This window comes from Canis aureus, chromosome 21 (assembly GCF_053574225.1).
Source record: "Canis aureus isolate CA01 chromosome 21, VMU_Caureus_v.1.0, whole genome shotgun sequence".
In the NCBI taxonomy this organism is placed as follows: domain Eukaryota; kingdom Metazoa; phylum Chordata; class Mammalia; order Carnivora; family Canidae; genus Canis; species Canis aureus.
In genome coordinates, this window is record NC_135631.1 from 14433900 (window position 1) to 14451424 (window position 17525).

At 39.3% G+C, this 17525-nt stretch overlaps 1 protein-coding gene across 1 annotated transcript; it reads left to right on the plus strand.

The window, feature by feature from the left end:
• Window positions 1–16245: 16245 nt before the first annotated feature.
• On the plus strand, window positions 16246–17175 carry LOC144293224 (olfactory receptor 4B1-like). Its single transcript, XM_077864318.1, has one exon. The coding sequence runs from the start codon at window positions 16246–16248 to the stop codon at window positions 17173–17175; it is 930 nt and encodes a 309-aa protein (XP_077720444.1).
• Window positions 17176–17525: the final 350 nt, after the last annotated feature.

Below are 17525 nucleotides of genomic sequence, written 5' to 3' on the forward strand. Positions count from 1 at the left end.
CTATAAAGAACTTATTAAACTCAACAGCAAAGAAACAAACAATCCAATCATGAAATGGGCAAAAGACTTGAAGAGAAATTTCACCAAAGAAGACATAGACATGGAAACAAGCCCATGAGAAAATGCTCTGCATCACTGGCCATCAGGGAAATACAAATCAAAACCCCAATGAGATACCACCTCACACCAGTGAGAATGGGGAAAATCCAGTTCCAACTGGAGGGTATTATGCTGAGTGAAGTTAAGTCAATCCGAGAAGGACAAACATTATATGGTCTCATTCATTTGGAATATAAAAAATAGTGAAAGGGAATAAAGGGGAAAGGATAAAAAATGAGTGGGAAATATCAGAAAGGGAGACAGAACTTGAAAGACTCCTAACTCTGGGAAACGAACTAGGGGTGGTGGAAGGGGAGGTGGGCGGGGGGTGGGGGTGACTGGGTGATGGGCACTGAGGTGGGCACTTGACGGGATGAGCAAATTGAACACCAATAAAAAATAAATTTATTTAAAAATGTACAAAAAAAATCCATGAGTCAATTTCAGTTCTTGTGACATGTTGGTAAAGGTTGTTCTTCAAAAACCCTATAGGCCTTTTCACAATGTCCAGCATCCATAAATTTAAAAAAAAATCAAAATTGCATAGGTTTTTGGCAGTAGAGAAAGTAGGCAGTAGGGAAATGTGAAGTCAACATTTTAATAAAAAGATAACTTTTAGCCTTCTCCAAATATAAATAAACACAGAATGTAGAAAATTCTTTTAGACCTAACTTGAAGAATGAAGGGGGGGGGGTATAGTGTCCATGCATGTATATATCCCAGACTTCTGTCCTTTAATCTGTGGCCATGCCAAGTTCATTTCTCTTCATGCTTATTGGTGTTTCTTGGTGAACTAGGATGAGACAGTCTGTGCCTCTGGTATTATGATCCCAGTGTGATTGATCATTAATTGGCCATTATCCAAGCTTGGCTGCACCGATACCTTTGTGGAGGGGGGTTATTGTGTTGGCCAACAGTGACTTAATTGCTCCTTCCTCACCTTGGTGACCTCATATATCCTTCCATGTCTCCAAAACTCCACCTCACCCAACTGACTCATATCATTGCAGTTTAGAGAATAATAAAATTGCTCCTTTGGCTTTAGAATGACAAAGACTGGCTTTGCATTTGGACTCCATCCTTCCACTTCTCCTTGAGGATCATGTGAAATAACTCAGGCAGCTTCCTTGCAGAGGGATGGAGTATCACATACGCCTTAGGGACTTGTCTCTTTCTCCTTAGGTTCTGACTGACCATATAGATAAATAGTGGTTTTATTTTTATTTATTTTTTTAAAGATTTTATTTATTTATTCATAGACACACACACACACAGATAGAGAGAGAGAGAGAGAGAGGCAGAGACACAGGCAGAGGGAGAAGCAGGCTCCATGCAGGGAGCCCGACGTGGGACTTGATCCTGGGTCTCCAGGATCACACCTCAGGCTGCAGGCGGCACTAAGCCACTGCGCCACGGTGGCTGCCCCTGAATAGTGGTTTTGAAGGTACCAGGAAATATTTCCCATTTCTCCAATAATCATGGCCATGGAAGGCCATCGTCAAGCCCTGAGAAAATACTTCTTTTGCCCAGAATAACTTTACCATCGTTTTCCATATGGCAAAATCCTATACATTCTTTAAGACCTAGGTTAAAATCATTTCCTTTATCCTTGGTTTGAATTTGTGTCTCCTGTCCATGGTTATATTTGTATCCCTTTATCATTACCCTTATCACTTTAATTGTAATTATTTTGTATGTTTTTTTTTCCAAGGACAAGACTATTCACTGTCCCCTCTTTGAGGCTCTAAATATGCATATAGCTAGTCCTTCATAAGTGTTTGTTAAATTAACCCTTTATGCCCATGTACTGTCCTTTCTTTAGTTTTTTTTATTATTTTATTTATTTGTTCATGAAAGATGCAGAGGCAGAGGCAGAGACATAGGCAGAGAGAGAAGCAGGCTCGCAGGACTCAGTCCCAGGACCCTGGGATCATGACCTGAGCCAAAGGCAGGTGCTCAACCACTGAGCCACCCAGGTGCCCCATGTACTGTCCTTTCTATATCACTTCTTACTTATTCTTTCTGAACACTTTCATGGTGAAGAGCACATTTATTCCTATTAAAAATTTAAGAGTTTAAGTTCTAAAATTTAGTAGGATGTTCCAATTGCCTATATCCACAACCCAAGATTTAAGCTATTTCACTTCTCTGGACATGTGCTTTTGCACAGTTAAAATAAGATTATTAATAGCATTAATAATCTGAATTATTATTATTCAGATTTAATAATAAAAGATTATTCTGAATATTAGGTATAATAATATATCTAAAGCTTTTAGAAAATAACAGGGTACAGAGTTGACCATGGATTCGATAAATATTAGTCATCATCATCATTATTATTGCTGCTGGTCATTGATTTTATTTTGCAAAATGACTACATGTCTGTACACACACGTCTTCTTTTGGTCCTTTTGAGCTACTAAGAATAGGCCTTGACTGCATACTAAAAAGCTTTCAAGCATTTAAAGACTGTTCAATCCTTTTGTTTTGAGGCTTCTTTGGATTCAACATTCTGTCACTTAATTGCGTTTAAGGCCTAGCACAGAATTTGGTACATTGTAGGTGCTCAATAAATGTTTGTTAAATAGACATTGACTATATTGTGCGTCAAATATATTTCAAGAAAAAAGACTATAACATAGCCTTCCTATTGTCTTTTATGCTGAATGTGCTTATACTCTGTTAACATATATTTTAAAGCATGCAGTCCAGAACTAAACTCAGTCGAGCTCCCCTCTCTTTCTCTCAATGCCCTGCTTGTATCATAGAAGGCTGGGATGTTAGGATGTGGGCTGTGGTGGGAGCCACTTACTCATGTGCATGTGTGGGTTCTTTGCTGAGAGCTTTGAAAATAACATCATCAGTGAACTGAGCCATTAGATTCTGCAGGGGCAGATAACAGCTACACTAACAGAATCATCAGAATTCTCAGGGATTACCTTACTTACTGAAGGTTGAGACTTGGTGGGTCTATTGAGAGCTAATTACTTGCTTTGTTCTGGTCTCACTGGAAAAACACAGGAATCAAAGGAAAGCATTTTCCCCCATTGTTTAAGAGCCAGGGAATGTTGTGAAATGTCAAAAACAACTTCTCAATTCACAGAAGTGAAGCAGTCTAATTATACCACTTAGCACTGAAGACATGTAGTTAGTTCTCAACTGTTGATTCTGAGCTTTAAAAAAAAAATTAAAATAACCATAAAATAATCTTTTTAAAGAAAAGTTAGGAGAGTGTTGCAAGCTTCTCTGCATTATAGAATTTTGTACTTTTTTCTCATTTATTACTTAATCTTAAAAGGTAGTTTTCACTGCATGTAGCAGAAAATAAAAAAGGCAACTTAATGAGATAGAAGTAAAAATGTACAGAGGTAGAAGGTCCAGCATGGTTGTAGAGGTCTGACAATATTATTAGAAATCCAGACCTCAAAAAAAAAAAAAAAAAAAGAAAGAAATCCAGACATCTTCAGGACACAGCTTCAGCCTCATGACCTCAAAGGGTTGCTAGTGCTCCTTACCGCTGCTGTCCAATAGAACTTTATGCCATCCTGGAGATGGGTTGTGTCTGTGCTGAACAAATTCGTAGTGGCTATTGAACAGTGAAATGAGCTGGTGAGAACAAGGAACTAAATTTTCAATTTTATTGAATTTTAATAAGCTCAAATTTTATTTATTTATTTATTTATTTATTTATTTATTTATTTATTTATTTATTTATTTAAAGATTTTATTTATTTATCCACGAGAGAGAGAGAGAGAGAGGCAGAGGAAGAAGCAGGCTCCATGCAGGGAGCCTGACGTGGGACTTGATCCCAGGTCTCCAGGATCACGCCCTGGGCTGAAGGCGGCACTAAACCACTGAGCCACCTGGGCTGCCCAATAAGCTCAAATTTTAAAAGTTACACGTGGCAGAGCACATGGGTGGCTGAGTCAGTTAAGAGTCTGACTCTTTATTGTGGCTCAGGTCATCATCTCAGGGTCATGAGATTTAGCTCTTGCATAGGTCTCCACACTGGGTCTGGAGCCTGCTTGGGAATTCTCTCTCCTGCTCCCTCTGCCTAAAAACAAAAACCAAAAAACAAAACAAAACAAAACCCCCAAAACAAAAAACAACAAAAACACTACATATAGCTAATGGAGGCCATATTGGAGAGCACCACTTTTAGCATTTCATCTATATCCTAGGAGGCAGGAAATGGAAGAAGGGGAGAAAAAAATGGATCTCTTTTTATTTTATGAAATTACCCAAGAGTACTATATAGCAATTTTGCTCTCATCTTACTTGATTAAAATTAATCACATGGTTACCCATAACTGCAAGGGAGACCAGAAACTGCAATCTTTTATTCTATGTGGAGTTATGTTTAGCCAAGATCCGTAGTATTCTGTTTTGTTCCTAAAGAGAAAGGAGAGTTTGGGAATAGCCCAAGAGTCCATCAACTGATGAACAGATAAGAAAGATATATTCAGAACAGAATATTATTCAGCCATAAAAAAGAATGATATCTTGCCATTTGCAATAAAATGGATGGAGCTAAAGAGTATTATGCTAAACAAAATAAGTCAGTCAGAGAAGGACAAATATCATATAATTTCACTTATATGTGGAATTTAAGAAATAAAACAAATGAGCTAAGGGGGGAAAAGAGAGCAAACCAAGAAACAGACTCTTAACTATAGAGAACAATCTGATAGTTACCAGAATGGAGATGGGTAGAGGGATGGGCTAGATAGGCAATGGAGATTAAGGAGGGCACTCGTGATGAGCACTGGGTATTGTATTGAAGTGTTGGATCACTAAATTATACACCTGATACTAATAACATACTATGTATGTTAACTAACTGGAATTTAAATAAAAACTTAAAAAAAAGAGGAAGAGGGAATGGATGTAAAGATTGGCATATATTCTCAGGCAGTCTATTACACATCAATATCCTGAGCAATTAAAAATTTTCATAAAAGTTGTAATGACTTGATAATATCAATAGTCTAATTGTATAGTTTACTTAGTCATTCACGTATTTCAGGGCTATTAATTTATTATTATTAATTATATTTATATATAATAATTATATATTATTATATATTAAATTATTAAATTATATATTATTATATTATTATATATTATTATATTATATATATTATATATTATTATATTATTATATATTATTATATATTATATATTATATATTATTAAATTATATATTAAATATATATAATAATTATAAAATTATTATTAATAATTTATTTAATACGTCTTAATGAGCATGTACTATGTGCTATGCATTGTTCTAAATGCGATGGATTTATAGCTATATATAGGATGAAAAAAGTTTCTGCCTACATTGATGTAATCATTCTGTTTTCCGAAGCTGCTGTGGTCTAGGTCAGCATTGCTAATAGAACTTTCTTTTCTTTCTTTTTTTTTTTTTTTTTAAGATTTTGTTTATTTATTCATGAGAGACACACACAGAGAGAAGCAGAGACACAGGCAGAGGTAGAAAGAGGCTCCATGCAGGAATCCTGAGGTGGGACTTGATCCCAGGTCTCCAGGATCACACCCAGGGCTGAAGGTGGTGCTAAACCGCTGAGCCACCCAGGCTGCCCCCAATAGAATCTTCTGTGATAATGGAGATATTCTGTATCTATGCTAATACATGGTAGTCCCTCCATGTGGCTACTTAGTATTTGAAATATTCTTAGCATCCTGAAGAATTGAATTTTTAATTTTGATTTTACTTATTTTAATTTCAACTTAAATAGCTACATATGGTTGGTGGCTATGGCGACTACATTTGATAGCACAGGTCCAAATACTTCAGTGTTTACTTCTGCTGCAAACTTATAGCTATTTCTCCAGATCAGGGCAAAGTTGCTCCTGTGTCCTAGGGCCTTGACAGACCTGTTGATGACTACTTTTAGATCTTATCTCTTATGAGTCAGCTCTTTTAACTGTATTACAATTATGGTTGTTTTTTTTTTTTTTTTTTTTTTTAAATAAAGTCTTTTTATTTTTTTTTTAATTTTTTTTTTAAAGATTTTATTTATTTATTCATGATAGTCACAGAGAGAGAGAGAGAGGCAGAGACACAGGCAGAGGGAGAAGCAGGCTCCATGCACCGGGAGCCCGACGTGGGATTCGATCCCGGGTCTCCAGGATCGCGCCCTGGGCCAAAGGCAGGCGCCAAACCGCTGCGCCACCCAGGGATCCCCAATTATGGTTGTTTTTAATACATTTTTTAAAACTTTTAAACTAGACTTGTAATTGACTTATGTACCATAATCATGATATTCAAGAATCTGACTTTGACTATGTTTATTTTTATCAAGGATCTTTACATAGTCATATGTTTTTACCATGTTAATTAGTATCCTTTTCTTTTTAGTTTATTGAATGCTCTTTAGCATTTCTCAAAAGACATCTCTAGCAGTGACGAATTCCTTCAATCCTTTCATTTGGGAAAGTCTGTCTCCTTTATTTCTGAAGAACAGTTTTGCTGGGTATTCTTGGTTGACAGTTTTGTTTTTTTAACATTTGGAATATCCTGGTCAGGTGTGACTTCAGGCTGTGCTCTGCAGTTGGAAGGTGCCACCAACTATGCTCTGTTTTTAGGCTGGGTTGTAGGCTACTCTCTGAATTTGGGTGGGGCTAGAGACTGTGCTCCATGGTCATGTGAAGATAGTGTCTGGTTGGGTAGGCATGCAGGCTGTGATCTGTGATTGGGCTGGTTCCCTGCCTGGTTGAGGACACAGGCTGTGTTTAGCAGTCAGGTAGGCCTTTATGTTAGACTCTGTTCCTGGGTGGGGTTGTAGGTTGAGCTCTATGGTTATGTGGTACTATAGGTTGGGCTCTGAGGCTGCTCAGGGTTACTGATCAGGTTCCCTGGTTATGCATGGCCAGATGCTATACTCACTAACTGGGCGAGGCTGCTGGCGTGGCTCCCTGCTTGGGCAGGCCATAGGATGTGCTCATGGCTGATAGGTCTCTATGCTTATGCTTCCTGGAGGAGTGGGACTGGAGACAGTGCTCAATAGTTGGGCACAACTATGAATTTGTTCCTTTGCCCTCTGGAGTTTGTGCTCCACCACTGCTGGGTGTCTATGGCCTTGCATCCCAGAAGGATTGGTGGAGACTGTGCTGTGCAATTGAGTAGTGCTGGGAATTTGCTCAGCTACCCAGGTAGGGTCATAGAGTCATAGAATGGGCTCTATAGTTGGTTGGCCCATTGACTACGGATTTGAATTAGGCAGAATTGCCAACTGAACTTCCTGGTCAAGCAGAGATGCTGGCTGAGATCTCTGTTCTGTGGCTACCAAAACTTGGTCCTCTAATATCTGAACACCAGGTGCTGTAAGCCCCACCCAACCCTCCCTGTCTCTATATCATCTCCAGTAGTTGAGCTCTGTAGGTTCCACACAGTGTTCTCCATGAGTTGAGATCCAAGTGGGCTTCCTGAGAAGCATATCAGAATACTTCAGAAGCTTCATGTCTATCTTAGGTTATCTTTTTCCTGCTGGAGAAGCTGTAGGCCCAGGGGGCCCCTCTTGGTGCAGCTGTACTGGCCTGAGAGGGAGGCGATGCAATTAAGGTTAAAATGCTCATCTTACCTTGCTAAGACAGTACTTCCTGGCCTCTGTTGTTGTTGTTGGTGGGTGCTTCAACTTTACCTCTGGGTTCTGGGATTTACAAAATGGTGTTAGGTGTATGGATAGTTGCCAGCTGGTCTTTTTGTGAGGGGGACTGAGGTTGGGAATAAACTGTGTCACCATCTTGATGAAATCTACTGAGAATTTTGAAAGACAACTGTTGGAGGAGGTCATTGAGGATGTGACTGCTGGTTGGTCAGAGAGCTGGACCCCATCAGTTGGAAGATGTTCCCCACTTCCCTGTCCTGGGAGTGTGTGCTCCACATGCCTTCCCTGGGCTAGAAGCTGCCCAAGGACACAGCCTTGAAGGAGCAATATGGTATGGAGGCCATCTGGACAGTATATGTGACTGAACCCAGTAAAGGATTTCTATATAAACTTTTAAGAGTTGGCAAGTGGTTGCAGAGATCTTGTATTGTAATTGTCCAAGACAAGCCATGTATGGACATTCTCTTGCTTATTAAAACTGCCACCTACCAATCTGGAGTGGTCTGTCTCTTTCTAAGGTTTCCCCCTGCCCTCTGTGTATAAGGACTGGTCTCAGATTTCACCTGGGAAGCTCCTGAGGTTGTGTACCAACAGCAACTTCATGTAAAATGTCCCAAACAGAATTCTTATTATTCCCTGCTATTCTGACTCTCCCGCAGCCCTTCCCAGCTCAGTAAATGGCAACTCTGGCCTGATTGATGAAGTCTAAAACCTTGGAGGTATCCTCAATTTCTCTTTCTTTATCCTCTCAATCTAAACATCAGCAAATCTCATTTTATCTTCAAAATATAACCAAAATCTTAAAAAATAATATATATATCCCAAATCTGACCAATTCTTAAAACCTTCACTGCTACTGTCCTGGCCTAAGACACAAGCATCTCTTGACTGAATTATTGTGATGTTCATCTAACTGGTTTTCTTACATTTCTCATTCTATTTCTTTCTTCTCAAGATAGCAGACAGAGATCTTGGTAAGCGATGGCCTTTGCTTACTACTGTAATAATATAATGTCCATCAGCATTCCCTATCATTTTATTTTATTTTTTTTAAGGATTTATTTATTTATTTATTTACTCACTTACTTATGATAGAGAGAGAGAGAGAGAGGGAGAGAGAGAGAGGCAAAGACACAGGAGGAGGGAGAAGCAGGCTCCATGCCAGGAGCTCGATGTGGGACTCGATCCTGGGACTCCAGGATTGCGCCCTGGGCCAAAGGCAGGTGCCAAACTGCTGAGCCACCCAGGGATCCCCCCATTCCCTATTACTTTATTTTTCTTTCTGCAAATCAACTTCTATTTATTGTCTGTCTGTAACTCCATTATGTCCTGGTAGGGATATGAAGGATTTAACCTTCACGAGACTAAGGACTTTGTATTTTTTACTTCCACATCTCTTGTACCTGGAATAGTGCTTGGCTACATTCTATGGGCTAAGGACCTAGTACTATTTGTTGAATGAAAGTATGAATGGATGGATGGATGGATGGATGGATGAGGGAATTTCCTTTCTAAGGGAATTCCCACAGATTATATTGTTATTACCACTATCATTATTGAAGGAGAGGGTGAGGCACTGGGGACTGTAAGTGACTTGTACATGAGTCCATGAATGTTAGAGTGGGAAGGTACAATGGAGATAATCCAGCTCTGTTCTGTTATTTTATAGAAGCAGAGTCAGGGGAGAACGATAAGTGAAGAGGTGAATGACGTGCTCAAGTTAGGTAAGTAATCAGTTATGATCAGAGCTAGTGCCCAGCTGTCCTGGCCCTTGCTTTCTTCTCTATTTTTTCTCCTTTCCATTCTTAGTAGTTCAGTCTGGAAACAAGTTCCCTTTATGTCCTTCCTTCAACTTTCTTCTCTTACTACTTCATTATTGGGTGTCAGAACTTTTTTTTTTTTTAATTTTTTTTATTTATTTATGATAGTCACACAGAGAGAGAGAGAGAGAGAGGCAGAGACACAGGCAGAGGGAGAAGCAGGCTCCATGCACCGGGAGCCTGACGTGGGATTCGATCCTGGGTCTCCAGGATCGCGCCCTGGGCCAAAGGCAGGCGCCAAACCGCTGCGCCACCCAGGGATCCCTGGGTGTCAGAACTTTACAGAAATTTCACTAAACTAATTAATTGAAGCAGATTTTAAACCTTTCCTAAGTCATAGTTTCTTTGGCAATGTTTCACCCAAGAGAAAATAAATTCCATGGGGAAGTTGTTCCCTTGATTATAGTGTGTGGCTTAATTTATTTTAAAGAATAAAAAGATCTAAGTATTTATTCAGAACTCTTGGACTCTCAGTGGGTAGGTACATTTTCTACATCAAACTCAGGATCTTAAATTGTTTGAATTGGCTAACTTCTTGGGGCATTTATTTTTTTTTTAGATATATAAATTCAGATATAATTTGAATTCAGTCCTTCAGCTCAGACCCGGATCCTCTGAACTTTCCTCTTTTGTGATTCTTCTTAGACACCACCTATTTGTTTTTGAAAAGCCCCTAGGAACATGGTATTTTGTTCTTGGGGACAAGATCTGATTCTTGGAAGGCAGCTATGTTCACCACTATACCACCAATGCTGCACAGTGAGATCTGATTCTTGAATCACAGTAGCAACAATCACTTAGTGTCTTCAGCAGTTAGCTTAGTATCGTTTAAAGAACACTGATTTCTAAGTTAGTAGCCTGGCAAATATCTAGTGTGTGGCTTTGGGGGAACAGTGAACATCTCTCAGCCTCTGTCATCTCATCTGTAAGTAGAGGAAGTTAGAGTAAAAGGTCTCTGAATATTTTCAGCACCATTCTCTGAGGGGCTTAGCTGAGTGTGACCTGGACTGTGCTCATTGGGTCCTTCAGTGAAAAATCAGCTGGGTGGGGAATAGTAGCCAAAACACCTTCCTTGTCCAGGGACCAGGATTCCCAGAGAGGAATCCAGTGCTCCATCCTTTCCTAGTTTCTCCAACCAGATCATCACCTTGAAAATGATCTATTCCAATGGAGACTGCGTTCATGCTGAATTGGAGGCACTTGAGTACATTTAAGATCCATCTGATCCATTTCCTTCTTTCAAGGCAAAATGAAGCCACACCAGACTTTCTGACTTCAAGGGCGGTGATATGGCTGGAAACAAGGTGCAAATTCTCTAAGTAGCCACTGGATACTTGGCAAGTCAGTTCCTCTCTTTAAGCCATAAGTGTTCATTTGTAAATGAGGTGGTTTGCTTTGAGTATACACACATACACACACACACATATATTTGGGGGGTAATAAATTCCATTTACTTATTTATTTTTATTGTGGTAAAATTATACAAAACATAAAATTTGGTAGTTTTATTTATTTTTTAAATATATTTTTTAGCAATTTTATTTATCTATGAGAGACACGGGGAGAGAGAGAGAGGCAGAGACACAGGCAGAGGGAGAAGCAGGCTCCATGCAGGTAGCCTGACATGGGACTCGATCCTGGGCCTCCAGGTTCACACTCCAGGCTGCAGGTGGCACTAAACCGCTGCACCACCAGGGCTGCCCAAAATTTGGTAGTTTTAAAGTCCCTTTACAATTTTGGGATTCTGTGAGGTACCATTTGGGAATGATGAAGTGGGAGTGTGTGATTGGATGGAGGTTTTACTAGGTCATCTGAGATCAGTCACATTGGCACATCAAGTCTGTCTTCCATTTACCTCTGGCTGTTGTCTGCATTCTATTGTTCTGCTCTAGTCCAGAGTCCAGCAGGTCACCTAATGTAGAATCTGCATGCTCATGTGCCGATTGAGGCTTTTCATTGTTCATCACATTTTTTTCCATGTCTCTCAGTGAGGCAGAATTGTGGGGAGGGAGGAGGTATTTCTTACGAGCTCTGTGGGAGAGATGGGAATGCCCGGTGGTAGGTAACAGAGAGAGGAATAAATGCAGAAAAGACAGAAAATAGGAAAGGAACAAGTGGTTTTCATAGAAGAAGGCTATCAGTTACTCCTTATCTTAAGGTTTAAGGCTGGAAAAACTGGATCCTCCTAGAAGATTCCTTTCTTATCTCTGAGTGACCTCTCAGATTGGTTCTAGGATACTTTCCTTAATTTCCCTAGTGGATCATAAAAATATGGAGTTCTTGCATTTATAACAAATATTTGTTTGTCATCAGACTCACAGATATGAGAATGATCTGGTGGTTGCCAGAAGGGAAAGAGTTGGAGGACTTGGTGAAAATAAGTTAAGGAGAGTAAAAGGTACAAACTTCTAGTTATAAAATAAAAAGATATGGGTATGCAGTGTACAGCACGGGGAATATAGTTAATAGTATATGTATGGTGACAGTGGTAGCTAGATTTATCATGGTAATCCCTTTGTAATATACACAAATGGTAAATCTCTGTGTTAGACACCTGAAACTAATACTGTATGTCAGCTATATCTCAATTAAAAAGAAGTATTTGTCAGCGAATAAATATACCTTGGACTTCTAACAGATTGACATATTTAATTTTTAACTATCACTTATGTGTTATGTATTTAAAGAGTGTACAAGTCAGTGGTTAAAAAGCACAGGATCTGAGTTAGATTGCTTGGATTGAAATCCTGACTCCACTGCTGTGTGACTTTAGGACAGTTCATTCACTTGATAACTGTGCTTCTTTTTCCTCCTATGTCAAAAGGTGACAATAATAAAATCTATATCACAGGTTTCTTTAAAAATTGCATAAATTAATGTATATGGAGCTCTTATAAAATATGTGGCACTTGGTACTGTTGGAATACCAGCCATTATTATTAACCAAAATGTAACTAATAATACAGATTTAAGAAATATATTAAGAGATAATTTTGAATGCTAGGAAAATATATTTCTTAGTAGAAGATATAGTTCCAGAGCTACAACTATAATGAATCTATAAATTGCTAAAAAAAGAAGTATGACAAGTTACTGTAAGAACACAGAGCAAGGGATACGTTCTTCTTGCAATTAGAAAGAAGGAACACTAAACACATAGAAGGGAGAAAGGACATCTTTGGTTTGGGAATAGCTGTAAACAGTCATTTGGAAATGACAATAAGGGTACAAAGGTAAGTAATGGTCAGTTCAAGAAGGACCTGGAGTCCATGCCAAGAATATTGGAATTTATGCTATGGGCATTGGGGAGGTGTTGGTAGATTTTTAGGATAGTGGTATGATTTGATAGACATTTAAGGAAAATAACCAACGTATTTTCCAATGCTCAGGAAGGAGAAGATTCAGATGAATTGGAGTATGAAAGGCAAGCTTTGCTGAACACACAAGACTGGAACTGGGTTGTAAGGTGGATAGGGTTGGAAGAATAAGGAGAGGGCATTTCTGGCAAAGGGAGGCTCCATGTGGGAATGAGCAGGGTGGGCTCTGGGATGGGGAGAGGACATGAACAGAGATGATTTGAAGTTTAGTGGGTAAGAGGGTGACTGCTGAGGTGGGTCAGTCTGTGGAATTCTTTAGAAGTGAGTCTGAGGAATTCAGGTTTCCCCTGGCTATTCCTACTCAGGGGAAGATCTGAGGAAAGAAGGGTCTAGGACACAATTTTCTGGCTTCTGTGTGTGGGATGGATGGGAGTGAGCACCTGGAGACAAGAGGCATTGGTAGTTTGGGCATCTGCTGACAGCATGTGAGAAGGGGTGGCAAGAAGAATGGAGAGAAATGGCAGGGGGTTGGTGGGGGATGGTTTAATGAGAAATTCATGGGGTGTGGTGCTGACTGGTGCAGACATCAGGTGGAAGCATGGATCAAATGTGATACAGCTGGGCAGCTTGGAGAGTGAGGATGTCATCAGAGTATCTTCCAAGTCACAATTCCCTCAAGGTCTCCTTTCCCCCCATAGCTTAGTCTCATCAGCTGCAACCCTAACCTCTGTCCAAATGCTTTCCTTGGGCTCACAAGTGAGGATGTGGTGAAAGGTGATTCTCTAGGAGTCTTCACAATCTTGTCTTCTAGTCATTCATTCACTTGATGTTCCAAGATGTGCTGAGGTGGTGTTAGATATTCCTAATGATTCTGGGTGCTTGGTGCCCACAGCATTGCTCCTATTGGCCAGAGCCTTGCACTGATGAACTTACACAATACTGCTTGTGCTTAGAATGGGTACCAGTGTAATTTCTTTGCTGTGCTTCTATTCCTGGAACCTAGCTCTTGGAGGGGCAGTTTCTTTTTTTTTGGTGCATAGCTGATCTCTCCCTACCCTTTTTCCCCATACAGACGACCTTTATAATAATTATATAATTATATAAATTGCAAAGAAAAATTCTTTTGGATTTGATTGAAGTTGCATAAGTTTGTAGATAAATTTAGAGAGAGTCAAGATCTTTATGTGGATTTTTATTGTTTAAACATGAGTTTATAAAAATTACTTTTGGTGGATACAGTTTTTCTTTTATATATGAATTTTTTGGTGTTCCCTTAGTAATTTTATGGTTTTCTCTGCATAATTACATGGCTATTGTGAAGGAAATATTTTTCAGTTGTGTTTTCTAACTAGTAATTGTATTTTGAACTTTCTTACTATTGCTATGGTTTTCAATTTTATTTATTTTTTCCTAGGTTCAAATCTTAGGAGGTTTTGTTTCCAAGAAACAGAAAACCATCAAACTAGTTTAAGCAAAGAGGAGAATTTATTTGAGGAATAAAGGACGTTCTGTGGTATCCAAGTAAAGAAGGGACTGAATCAGAGATTGAAAGTCAAGAATCTAAGTGAAATAAGTCAATTGGAGAAAGACAATCCCATGGGTTTCATTGATATGTGGAATATAAGAGATGGTACAATGGACCATAAGGGAAGGGGAAACTGAATGGGAAAAAAATCAGAGAGGAAGACAAACCATGAGAGACTCTTAATTCTGGGAAACAAACAGGGTTGCTGAAGGGGTGGTGGTGGGTAGGTTAACTGGATGACGGGCATTAAGGAGGGCACATGATATAATGAGCACTGGGTGCTATATGCAACTGATGAATTGTTGAAAACTACATCTTTGGCAAATTGAATTTAAGTAAAAAAAAAAAAAAAAAAGAGTCAAAGATCAAGGATACTCTGCATCTCTGAAATACCATGGTCTTTTTTTCTAATATTGCTCTTAAATACTAGTTTTCCAATGTTTTTCAGGTCAATGACTCAATTTAATGTTAAACATTTTTTCTTTGATAAAAATCAGACCTATTTAATATTTACAATTTGATGTTCCAATAAACATAATGAAATGATTACTAGAGTTAAGCTAATTAACATATTCATCTCATATAGTTACTTTTTTTCTTTTTTTTTTGAGGAGAACTCCTGTATCTTCTCTCTTAGGAAATTTCACACTTCAGCACGTATCCTTACTGATGATTTCTGACACACACTGCTTTCTTTCCATCTGTCTATGACCTTTGTTTTTTCTGTTGACTGTTTCTTGCTGTTCAGATATATTTTTACTTTCATAAAAGAGCATTTCTTGAAAATTTCAAAGATAAAGGGAAATGCAATGAAGATAAATTTTATAGTGGAGTCAAGATGTTCATATTATTTCTTCCTTATTTCTCATGGCTCAAATGTGGTAAAAAAATTCTGAAGATGGCACTTTAATCTAGAAAATATTGTTTTGTGTCCTAGGAGATTGTTAGCATGAATGTTGTGTCTTGTGGATAGTCTGTGCACCCTTATGGATAGTCTTAAGGGAAGAAGGGTGTATAGATATAGACTAAGAAGTGCTCAGTAATGATCTGTTCAGGGGATAACTTTTGTTATGATCTACTTGGCTGCTGACTACCAACCTGGAACCAGAGTGCCAGGCTGGCCAGCCATAATGATGCTCTAGGAGGATGAGCTCTCTGAGTTAAGGATCTTTCAGTTTGGTTAGTGGGGCAAAAGATAGGAAAGTAGTAGTGAAATGGAGACAAACTAGTAAGCTGAATTCTCTCCAGAGGATTAGAACACCTGTCGTTCGAACATGGTTATTGATGCCTGTGAAATGGTGGAGAATCTGACCTGAGTTGAAGACTGGTATAACTGAGTGAACAGAACTATGCTCAGGACCTTTTGGAAAGGGAAATATTATCAGTGAGAAGATGTCTCCCAAGGCAGAGAAGAAGGAAATGAGGAATTTAGGAGCACAAGTATGTCATGAGGATTCCCCAATAGAAGAGAAATGCAATGAAGAGGGTAAAAGAGTAGGCTATGAACCTGAATGGCTCCTCAAATTCAAATCATCTGGTAAATTCGAAAGAATCCTTGCTGAAGTTAGAAAGCCTGGTTCTGAGGCCCAGAATTCATCACTTTCTGCGTGATCCTGGGTAAATAATCATCTCCCTGAGCCTTAATTTTCTAATATACAAATTGTTAGATTGCTAATAGTTAATGCTGAATAAGTACATACGGGCTAAATTAATGAATTGGTGATTAATATATCATAATGCAGGTTACATTGTCTAATTTGTTATAAATGAGGTGAATTGGTTACAACAATGTTTGTTTTATTGCAGATCTCTCATGACCTGTGTCCAGAACACCTGATTGGATCCCATGGCGAATACAAATAACGTGACTGAGTTAATTATCATTGGTCTTTTCCAGGATCCAGAGGTGCAGAGAGTGTGTTTTGTGATATTTCTTCTCGTGTACCTGGCCACGGTGGTGGGCAATGGCCTCATTGTCCTGACAGTCAATGTCAGTAAGAGTTTGCATTCCCCCATGTACTTTTTCCTCAGCTACCTGTCCCTGGTGGAGATCACGTACTCTTCTACTGTTGTCCCTAAATTCATCACAGACTTACTTGCCAAGATTAAAACCATTTCCCTGGAGGGCTGTGTAGCTCAGATATTCTTCTTCCACTTCTTTGGAGTCACTGAGATCTTCCTGCTTACGGTAATGGCCTATGACCGCTATGTGGCCATCTGCAAACCCCTTCACTACACAACCATCATGAGCCGGTCTGTGTGTCGCCTTCTGGTGGCTGGTTCCTGGATTGGTGGCTTTTTTCACTCCATGGTTCAGATTATTATTACACTCCAGTTGTCTTTCTGTGGTCCCAATGTGATTGACCACTACTTCTGTGACCTCCATCCCTTATTCAAGCTTGCCTGCACTGACACTTCTGTGGAGGGGGTTATTGTGTTGGCCAACAGTGGGTTATTTTCTATCTTTTCCTTCCTCCTCCTAGTGTCCTCCTATATTGTCATCCTGTTCAACTTGAGGAACCATTCTGCAGAGGGGAGGCGCAAAGCCCTCTCCACCTGTGCCTCTCATATCATGGTGGTCCTTTTGTTCTTTGGACCTGCCATCTTTCTCTACATGCGACCTCCGTCCACCTTCACTGAGGACAAACTGGTGGCCGTGTTCTACACGGTTGTCACTCCCATGCTGAACCCCATCATCTACACACTCAGAAATGCAGAGGTGAAAAATGCCATGAGGAAGCTGTGGGGGAAGAAAGTGAACTCTGGGATGGGATAAAAATGAAAACATACAAGAAATTATCATGTATAGGGTGGCCAAATAAGCATTCTGATTTTAATCAACTGTGAGGAATTGAGGACAACATAACTTGTTTGTATTTTGCTTTTGTATTTAGATGAGCCCCTGTATTCCATTGTACTAATTATAGCTGCATGGATTTATTGATGTCTGTATTTTGGAGAATGTTTTGGAGAAGAGCTGCATCTTCTCTTCTTCAGTTTCCCAGAGTGCAAAATGCACAGCCTTCAGGGAAGGACCACCTAGATTGGAATTCCTGCCCTATCACCTTCTACCTGTGCAACCTTGGGTTTATCCACTTTGCCTCTTGGTGTTAGTGTGCCATGCTG